We start from the raw sequence: 11,357 nt of genomic DNA, 5'->3' as shown, positions 1-11,357 counted from the left end.
TCGCTTCCAGCTGCCTGGCTCCCGGCCGCCATCTTGGCTGACAGTTAATTTGCATAAGGATATGCTGATTAGCCAATGGGAAGGGTAGCGGTCGTACACCAATTACCATGTTTCTCTTTTATTAGTGTAGACTAGCTACCTACACTTACACACTCACTCATCCTAACTCTGCAGCCCCCTAACATCTGTCTGTTCTCCCACACCCTCACCTACTCTTTGCATCCTTGTGCAATCTCAACACATTGGGGAGGGAAAAGGTTAATTTTCATGAACTTTGCACTGGTTATCCAGCAGAGGGCAATCGTTTGCTTCAAAAAATCAGTAAGAAGTCCTGTTCTCTGCTACACATATTCTGGGACAAAGAGAAAAAAAGAAGAGATTTAAGGAAGAGAAACACTAATATCCTAAATAGGATGCAGACTGCTGAAACAGGATCTGATAAGGGTCATGTAAGGGAGAGGTCTTGGCCTAAAACATAAGTATAAAATTGACAAAAAAGAGAGGAAGAACAGAGAGTTCACTAAAGAAGGCAGATTTTCACCATCTCTTCCTGAGCACATCATGGAATCCTGGGTAGTGGCTTTGAGAGAAATGTTTGAGACTCAAGAGTCCTGTAAGGCCTCAATCTCGCCTTGCCTCTACTTTGACCCCAATTATTTTTCAGTGATGACAGATGACCCAAATTGTATGACATAACTTCATTCTGTTGAAGTCTAAATTCACCCTCTTCAACAGCACAGTGATGAAATCCGAATGACTCTTTACAGTAGGTTAAATGAGGTGATTTCTCACCCAGAGAATGATGCAATGAATCCCCAATTCATTTAAACTTATGTTGACCTACACTCCTAAACACCAGCCTCTATAATTCTATAGAGATGAATTATTTACACAGCAACTAAACCCAGATGGACTTCACCAATTTATGAAACTGAACATCTTAGTTCCTCTGCCAGACAAAGACTGCTATAATTCATACTATGTAAGCTGGATTCATACTATAGTCAAAAACCTTATCACCTATTGAACCTGCTCATCCGGTTGCTTTTATGGTCTACACCAAGTCAGGCATATATATTAATGCAAAGCTCTGGCCTCTGGCCTATTCAAGGTGAAATCCTTCTACCTTCTAAGAGTTTCTGCAGGCTGCTCCGCATCACATGGATGTTCTCAATGACCATGAACCTGAATCGAATGTTGGCATAGTTGTTTTCATTTTCATACCCCTTTCCAGCTGCTCTGTTGGCCAAGGCATTCAACTGTAATAGTTGAGTAATAATAGAGCAGATTGGACAGATCATAAAATAACAGGATTCATCAATCTCAATACCTTATTCTAAACAGTTTTAAATCTTACCCATTTAAAAAGATGTTAAATCAGACAAAGCACATTCTGGGATTGAGAGAATTTCACTGGTTTTTAGGTCAGGTTACATTGAGTAACAGAGGAGTATGGAGAGAGATTTAGTGTTTTGTGTTATTACTAAAACTCTGCTTAAGAGGCTGAAGGCTATGGAAGCTATGAGGATATCTGTTCTGAAGAAATGAAATTATTTTGAGCTTCTTATCACAAACAAATGTTTTCTCAGCTGAAGGGGCTTTATACTGGGAAACATGTGAAAGTTCAAAAATCTTTACATCTGAGAAGTTCTAGGAAGAAGTCTAAGAACTTCAGGGACAATGAATTTCAAATAGCTATTCTAGAAAAATGTCTAAAACATGCATGAGATAAATGACTCATTCACTGATAAAATTGACCTGTGTTAACACTATGTTCAGCTTGTGGTAATCAGAATATTTATTTCTAGGTCATAAGAAGAATGTTGGGCAGAGTAGGGAGTAAATGAGATGTAATCAGGAGACATTAAAACAATAACTAGAGCCGAAACCGGTTTGGCTCAGTGGATAGAGTGTCGGCCTGCGAACTGAAAGGTCCCAGGTTCGATTCCGGTCAAGGGCATGTACCTGGGTTGCGGGCACATCCCCAGTAGGAGATGTGCAGGAGGCAGCTGATCGATGTTTCTCTCTCATCGATGTTTCTGACTCTCTATCTCTCTTCCTTCCTCTCTGTAAAAAATCAATAAAATATATTTAAAAAAAAAATAAAACAATAACTAGAAAAAAAAGCCAAAATATTCTATGATGATAACCATCTTACTAATCAACTAGTTTTCTTGTCTGGGCCTGTTTTCTCATCTCCCAGTATTGTCCATTTCAAAAGACAGGAGGAGCATGTATGTGGACATCATGTAGTTTCTGTATTAATAGAAAAGAATGCCATTAAAACCTCAAAAGCACAAATAGTTCATATTAACACATTAAGGGAAAATAGTCTGTGTCAACATATTCTGTTTACAATGCAAGATACTTTTAAAGCAGGGGTGGGGAACCTTTTTTCTGCCAAGGGCCATTTGGATATTTATAACATCATTCACTTAATATAATTCACTTAATATACATTTATGTTGCTATGAAAAAAAGCTCCTACATTTATTGAATTTTGAGTCCTGCCTGCAGTTGCCTTGGCAGGGCCAGACGTTCCCCACCCTTGTTTTAAAGGGAGAAGCATGAAGGTAATTTTGATTACTTATCACACAGACAATGCCACTGATATTTCATTACATTAATAACAATGTCAAAGGGACATCTGTGGAGGTACAAGCAACAGCCATCTTGTAGCAAGTAAATTTGCTATGACTGATAAATGTTACAGCAAACAAAACAATAATTATAGTAGTCCCTCTCCAAGTCTGGGCAGCAGTAGAAAAACTAGCTACTGCAGATAGTTAGCTACATGGAATCACTATAAAATCTTTGAGAATATGTCTGGCAGAGTTAAGGTAGAGCTACATATTAGCAGCCTAATGTTCAAGTAAGGAAGAAATATAACATTTACTGACCTCCTAGTATGTACCAGACACTGTGCTAGATCCTTTACCTATATTATTTCATTTAATCCTCACTAAAACCCCTCAAGATAGGTACTATTATTATTCCCATAAGAAAATAATCTCAGAGAGGTAAACCAATTTCAACCAAAATCATATGGAAAAGGATTGAAGACAAGATCTGACTCCAGATTTATCTAACTCTTAAAAATGTATTTTTGTACAACTACATTACAGTTTCTACTAAAAGTATAGATCTAGCCATCCAGAAGACGGGGGCTGCTAGATATTTATTGCTAGGCCTTCTAAGAGAGAAAAAAGGTACCTGTTAAAAGGGCTTTTTGGTCTTGGGTTTGGAAAAAAGGCACTGATCCTTTAGTTTTTCAAAAGCTTGGTATGTTTTCAATTACCATTTTAAGATATTTAATCTGATGAAAAATAGAGATTTGATTAAACTCTTTCCAATGTGGAATGGCAGATGCAGTTACAGTTGAAACAAGACAGCAAACTTCAGAGAAACTCAAAGATAGTGCCTGAGCAGAAAGGGAAATTAGTTTCTCTCTTGAACCCAGACAGTCTTAGAGCTCTGGAGAATGGCCAGTGAAAGATTCCCAAAATGCAGGAAGCTGTCTAAGGCCACTATCTGATTTCATGCACAGTCAATTGCTCAACTGTGATGCCACAACCTTCTGGCTTAGGCTTAGATCTAAATCACTGACTTAGCCATCACTAGTTAGTAATGAAACCTCCTAGTTAGCTACACTCCACACATCAAAATACAAGCAAAATTATTTCTGGTGCTGTAATGAAACCTCCTAGTTAGCCATACTCCACACATCAAATTACAAGCAAAATTATTTCTTTCTGGGGCTGTTTGTATAAAAAACATACATATTTTAAGAAAAGTGAATCTGTTTTTTATTTGCCTTATTGGGCACAATTAACTCTTTGACAATCCCTTACAGAGCTATACAAAATGTAGAAGGTCAAAGAATTAATACAAAGAGTTTAGGGTGATACTTAGGTTGCTCTGAGGATCCTCCTTTCTGTGACATTCACATGTGAAAGAGACAGAGCCTGAGAAAATACATTATAACAAATAATGCAGTACCTGGCTCTTGGAAAGATGAAATAATTTCACTAGGCCCGTGTCCACTGCCAAAATCCATGGTAAATTATGTTCCTGTTTTTCTCCCCTCTGGGGTCAAGTTTTAAACTTGACTTCATTGAATTGGGAAAAATCTAATCAGTTAATAGTGCTAAAAAATTACTGCTACATAAACTAAAGAATTTTTGTTAGTCATATAACAGTCACATTTGTGAACCCGACTCCTTCAGGAGACATCAAAATATTATTAACCCACTGTGGTTTAAGACATTACTTACAAAAAAGATATGTAGGTATTAATGTTTCCAGTGTTAGGTTTAAATGCTTTATCTGATAGTAAATTTATACCACAGAAGAAAAAAACTGAAAATTCTGATTGATGAACAGATTTAGTAAAAAAGACGAGGGAACAACAAAGAGTCTTCAGGCATTCAATACAGAATTCAGATGTCACAATTTCAGGAAGTGGCAAAGCCAGGTTGTTCAAAGTACCTTCGAAAAATTCAAGAATATATGTCTTGCTTGACAGTGAATGACAGGCTACAATAACAGGAGCTCCAAATGGCTTGCTCGAATGATTTTACACAATGTCTGACACAATAAGCCCATATACACAAACCTAATTCGCCTGCATTTTGGGAATCTTTCACTGGTAGATTAGATGGAATGTTCTCCGTAACTAATTAAAATCAATGTCCTCAGAATGCAGAACTGAAAGAGACAAAGTTCTCCACCCATCCTCTTACCTCGACTTAAACTTTGGAGAAGTGGGTCATACAAAGAAATGGAGCTTCCCTTTCAACTCAGAAGGCCACATGCACCCAAAGTGCCAACACAGATATTTCAGAGCTCATTTGGGGGAATTAGACACATATTAGAATTGGAAAGAATTCACTTTATCCCTACCCATTCCTGTCAAGTATGATCCTAACAAGCCATTTCACAAATGGCACTGCTAAATGACACCTCATCAATCTTCCTATCTAGCAGATATTCAAAACTGTGTTATCAGAAAAGCATTACAATTACTATATTTTTATGATAACAAAAAGCTGTAAATAAAGACTCAATAATTCAGAGATACCACTTAAGCACCAATAAATCCCTTTGCAGAAAAGTTGTCATAGCAAGTCTGACTGCTTTGGAAGGGTTCCCTCCATCCGTTAACCGATAAGAGTGACTACTTGTGCCTAAACTGTTTGAATAAACAATGTGGTTTATACCAAGCACTTTTTTCCTGCTGGGCATCTGAAACTTTGGTATACTAATACACTAGGCAAAGAGTGCCTACATGACCAGCTGCCAATAAAAATCCTGGGCACTGATTCTCCAATGAGCTTCCCTAAAGATATTTTCTACACGTTGTCACAATTTGTTGTTAAAGGAATTAAGCATGTCCTATGTGACTTCACTGGGAGAGAACTCTGAAGCTTGTGCCTGGTTTTCTCTGGAATTTGCCCCTTTTCCTTTGCTAATTTTGATTTATATCTTATCATTTTAATAAATCACAGCCACAAGTACAACTATATGCTGAGTCCTGTGAGTCCTCCTAGTGAATCCCTAAACCTGAGGGATGGTCTTGGAAACCACCAACACATTCCCAGACCTCTTTCTGAAGATCCAGACTTAAATACTTGATATCTTTTGAATCACCTTAAACTCAGTCTAAAACTAAAGACACTGGTGTCTTCTCATGCTCCTTATTTTGGTTACTAGTAACATATCAATTACCCACTTGGTCACCTAAGCCAGAAACCAGGAAACCTGTGTGCCTATGAAATTCTCCCTCCTTATCCCAGCTACATTAATCTGTCACAGGTTCTTTCAATTGTACCACTTAAATATCTCTTAAAACCATCTCCTCCTCTCCACCCATAGTCATTGCCTTAATTCAGCTTCTCATATCATTCTTCTGCATTCTTAGCAAACCAATTCTTCACACCACTACCAAAGTTATCTTTCTAAAATACAAATATACTCACATTACTTTCTGGCTGAAAATACTCTGGTGAATCCTGTCTTCAGGATAATGTTCAAATTCCTTAATGTGGCCATGAAGCCCTTCATAATCTCACTTCACTTCCTGACTTCTTTCCTTCTCTCCCTCTATAAATTAAGACAGATTTCTTTCTCAAAGCTATTCCCCAAAGTGTCAAGCTGTTTCTGGCTTCCCAATCTCAATTCCATATCCTTCATCTATGTTTCCACAGCATCTTCTGCTTCAGACTATGAGAACTCTTATTCAGTGTCTTGAATGCAGTAGATACTTAATAAATGCTTGTTGCATAACTAAATGTTGAATGAAAAGGAGAGATTATGACTGATTTTTCTTTTTTTCAAAACCTTGTTTGCTAACATTCTTCTTTTTTAATTAAATAGACCTAAAGGAAAACAACAATGACAAAATTACCTCATAGTTTCTGTTGGCATCTGTTATGGTACTGGACCACACGCCCATATCTGGACCATATCTGCTGGGTATTCCCATATGCCTAAAGTCTGATATTGGGTCAATCAGTTTCCATCCATTTTCCCTCATTTCTTTTGAAGATTTGGGAGTATAAGAAAAAGCATACAAATCTTCAGGTAGATAAACATGGAGAGGGAGATAAACATGAAAGCAAAGAATAATGAGTGAAACTTAAAGAACAATAGATAATGCTAAAAAATGCTAGACTTCCTTTCTCCCAAATGAAATGATTTTCAAATAGCCCCAGAAAAGGACAATGATCTGTGTAAAATGGTGCCTTTATGTAAGGAATAAGAACTGGCACATAGTTTTCGAGTCTTCTTTTAAAAATGATTTAATTTTTTCTGATACCAATATAAGCAGAAACATTCTGTCTGGCTTCCTATGGATTGCTAGATAATGGACTGAAATGAAGCTTCAGGGCTTCACATGTTTGGGAAGTGGTCCTTACAAAAGTTTTTGTTATTTTTAAATTGAGCTCCAGTGTCCTAAGGGCACTGTTTGTTGTAACAAGTTGCAAAATATTAATATTGTTCTTAAAATCTGTTTATCAGGCCAATACCTACTTCTGGCTGATGAATGGTTATTTCTTCTTTTATTCCAGTCAACCTCACTTCCCTTCACAAGATGCAACATGCAACCAGTAACTCATTTGACTAATTTATGTGGTAACAACTCTTCCAGAAATGGATGGAATCTGTCAGAGTCTTATCAAATATTGGGCCAACTGACAGATAACCTCTGTTAATAAAATACCAGCAATTCTCAGAAATTATTCTAGGTAAAGGGTGGAAGAAAGTGAAAGAGAACGTGTAAAAACATGAAAATTCCACAGATTAAAAGCAGAGAAAGCTGATGGGTTAGACACCTAGAGATGGGGCTGGGGTATGAGACAGTGAGGCTGGAGGAAGCAGAGATAATCAATTATTAAGGATGCTCATAAACCACCCAAGTCTTCAAGCTGGAACTGAAGGTAGGGTTGGGAATAGTGGGCCAAAAATAAAGCTTACAGGACAACAGGAATCAGATTTTGCTCCAAAGTAGACTTCCTTCCTGAACTGATGAAAAAAATTCACAAATTAATACTTAAAAGGAGGGAGGGAAAGAGAAATCAATAACATAGATTAAATATCTACTATATATAGCAAGTACAGAGTAAAATGCACAAATACACTTAAACCTCAAAACAACCCCTGTGGGGTGCTTGTACTATCACTACTTCTACAGGTGAGGAAGCTGTGTTCAGAGGTTATATAACTTGCCCAAATGCCATAGAGCAGAAATCAGATCCAAACCCTGCCCTGTTTAACTTCATAGCCCATGATCTCTCCAGTCTGCCATATTTGGGGAAAAAATCTAAAATGGTGTTAGATAAAAATACTATCATACCTACCTGGCTGAGAAAGCTTGAGCAGTGAAATATAAACCTCATGGCACACAGTGTCAGAGTCTAAAACAAAGTGGGCCACCTGGAAGTTCTTGCCGCTGAGAATCAGTGAACAACCCAAGCTAGTAATGGTCAACTTCTCCACATTGGCAATGTGATGCAGTGCAATCTACAAAACAGAAAAGAACCAAAATAAATTCACAGGCATACACTAGTTCTGGCGTAATCAGTGTGCCTGACTCTAAATAATGGTAACAGAATAACCAGAGATGTAATCACATCTACAGCCATCAACCATCCTTTGTAAGGCACAACTGGGTTTCTCTCAAACAGAAGTAAATAGTGGTAAAACAATAAGAAGGAAATTGCAGTGTTATAAAACTCCTCCCGCCTTAGGGATATAAGGCTACCAGGTTTGTGGGGCAATTTGTGGTAAATTGTCTCAGTACAGATGGCTTCTAGCATTCTATGGTGACATGTACAATCATAGTAGAATAAATAGAACTTTCTTTTGTTCTACCAAATGACTAATTAAAATTAATAACTAGTATTGTGCTTTATTTCTCATAAGGTCATCCATGACCATTAACTATTTAATCCCTACAAGAAACCTTTGAGGTATAATCATCCCATTTCAGGAATGAATAAGCCAAACTTCTGAGAAGTGAATTCCTCATCAGAAGTCACACAACCAAGAAGTGGCGCAAACAGGATTTGGACCATGGCAGTCTAACTCCAAGTCCAGAGTTTTATTTACCTAAGAATTCTAAAAACTAATCCTGGAATTAGGCTTTGACTAGAAATATTAGGGGGAAATTTTCTCTTCCACATTTCAGACTCTAGTGGCAATAAAGCAAAGAATGAGATGGGGGGAAAACTGACCTATGTAACTTAGGAAATGAGTAGAGACTCTAAGACTAATACATGTTATATGTATAGTGCATCACCCATGATAAATACTATTGAATAAGTATAAAATTGAATGTACATATGAAATAAATACAGTTGATACTATATTATAGTTAATAAAGTTGTTTCCTATGAGAGTACAAATTAAGGATTCTGATTTTTTTAAAGGATGACTAAATCTTTAGTCGTATTACTCCTGCCCATGCTGATGCTAGCAAAAAAGATATTTGTGGAAAGTAAACTGGTAAAAATGAATTGTATTTAAATAATATAATTCTTGCTTTATAGAATCAGAAATCTGATTCTTTACATGTTAGTCTTTGGTGTTCTCCTATCTGTGTCTCTGATGTTTCCTGCAACTAGAACCTAGGTGTAATCTTTTCATTCTTTGGACTACCTGTCCTGTGCCTGGAATGACCTTCTGATTATCATTGTCTTTTCTTTTCCTCTATCATGCACACTTTTTTGGGTAAATAAGCCTCCTTTGATATGTAGAAATAATTAACATAAGTTCTCCCTTCCAGATCTAGTCCCTTGGGTTTGAAATAATACCCAGTAGGAACATATCTAGGGAAATGTGTGCTGTCTATAAATATAGGTTAGCAAGGAGAAGGCTCATGGCAAAGTACTAAAGAAATGTTTCCTAAACTGTTAGAAATGGAAAAATCTCACCTAATTATATACTCTAATCACCTCATTTTACCGATGAAGAAATTAAAGCCCAGAGAGCAAGGGTTACTTACCTAAGCTCATACAGTCAGTTACTGCATAGTTGAGTCAGGAACCAGGTCTCCTGATTCCTCTTTTGGCATTACTTTCATCACACCAAAAGGAGAAAGTACAATATCAAATGAGAAAAGCTCATGTTGTTTTAAAAAGGAAGTATTAAAATACAGTTGACTCTTGAACAATGGGTTTGAACTGTACAGATCCACTTATACATGGATTTTTTTCAATAAATATACAATTGGTCCTCTATTTCTGCAGGTTTTGCATCCACAGATTCAACTAATTGCATATCACAAACAATATTTTCAATCCATGGTTGGAAATCCACAAATGTGGAGGGCCAACTGTATGCTTAAGTCCTTTATATGGCATACATCAAAAGATTTTGGTATTTGTAGGGGATTCTGGGACCAATCATTCATGAATACTAAGGGAGTTTTGGGGAGTCAAAAGTTATATGAAGATTTTCAACTGCACAGGGGTCAGCACCCGCTAACCCCCACATTGTTCAAGTATCAACTGTATTTATTTCATATGTACATTCAATTTATTTTATACTTATTCAATAGTATTTATCATGGGTGATGCACTGTTTTAAGCAATTACAACAACTTTTTAATTTTCATAATAAGGTTATTATTACTATCCCTATTTTACAGATGATGAAAGTGAGACACAGAGAAGTTAAATAATTTGCCCAAGATTATAAAGGCACTAAATGTTGAATCTGGGATTGCAACCTGAATAGACTGGCTCTAGAGCCTGTGATCATAATCACTATGCTATGCTGTATACCAGAAGCATGTGGTAGTTCTTATAAAGCTTCCCAAGAATAAATCTGGTTAATGATTAAGTTAAGATTAAATGATACTTTAGGATGAGGAAGGCATAAAGTAATGTTAGGGGTACTAAGCTAATCAGAAAACATTGTTTAAGAAATAGAAAACATTGTTTAAAAATGTAACAGGTAACACACACACACACACACACACACACACACACACACACACGATCCTCATCCTGTCTTAGGTCATAAAGATGGTCTAAATCATTGATAGCCAAGGTGTTATCCACAGGCCATCAGCATCATCTGTGAGCTTTTTAGAAATTTAAAATATTAAGCCTGAGATTCTGCATTTTTACAAGCTCCCAGGTAAAACGGATACTGCTAGGTATCCACATTGTATGGGTAGCAAGGCTTTCAATTACTTCCAGTTGATAAGGATGCTTATCAACTACTAGAGGCCTGGTGCACGAAATTTGTGCATGGGTGGGGGGAGGTCCCTCAGCCCGGCCTGCACCCTCTCGCAATCCAGGACTGCTGGCTCCTAACCACTGGCCTGCCTGCCTGCCTGACCCCTAACTGCTGCCTCTGCTTGCCTGCCTGCCTGCCTGCCTGATCACCCCTAACCGCCACTGCCTGCCTGCCTGATTTCCCCTAACCACTCACCTGCCTGCTTAATCTCCCCTAAGCACTCTCCTGCCTGCCTGATTGCCCCTAAGCACTCGCCTGCCTGCCTGATCGCCCCTAACCACGTGCCTGCCTGCCTGTCTGTTCACCCCTAACTACTCGCCTGCCTGCCTGATTGCTCCTAACCACTCTCCTGCCTGCCTGATTGCCCCCAACCACTCGCCTGCCTGCCTGATTGCCCCTAACTGCTCACCTGCCTGCCTGGTTGACACTAACTGTCTCTGCCTCAGCCCCCGCCACTGCAGCTTTGTCTGGAATGACATCCGGAAGGATGTTCGGCTATCTGATTTAATGAGCATATTACACTTTTATTATTATAGATACACAGAAGATGAAAAGAGGCTATTAAACTAGAATTATTAAAGAAATAATTAAAATAACTAAGATGTCCCTGT

At 37.8% G+C, this 11,357-nt stretch overlaps 1 protein-coding gene across 1 annotated transcript in view; it reads right to left on the bottom strand.

The window, feature by feature from the left end:
- The window catches only part of MTMR8 (myotubularin related protein 8), a 35,186-nt gene that overhangs the window by 21,824 nt on the left and 2,005 nt on the right, over positions 1 to 11,357 (bottom strand). The window contains 3 exon segments of the mRNA XM_005882612.1: positions 1,127 to 1,259; positions 6,407 to 6,587; positions 7,859 to 8,022. Of these exon segments, the coding sequence (XP_005882674.1) occupies positions 1,127 to 1,259; positions 6,407 to 6,587; positions 7,859 to 8,022 (478 nt within the window).

The sequence above is a fragment of the Myotis brandtii genome, unplaced genomic scaffold (genome assembly GCF_000412655.1).
Source record: "Myotis brandtii unplaced genomic scaffold, ASM41265v1 scaffold73, whole genome shotgun sequence".
Classification (NCBI taxonomy): Eukaryota; Metazoa; Chordata; class Mammalia; order Chiroptera; family Vespertilionidae; genus Myotis; species Myotis brandtii.
The sequence above is the reverse complement of the archived record's forward strand: the minus strand, read 5'-3'. Positions and strand labels throughout refer to the sequence as shown.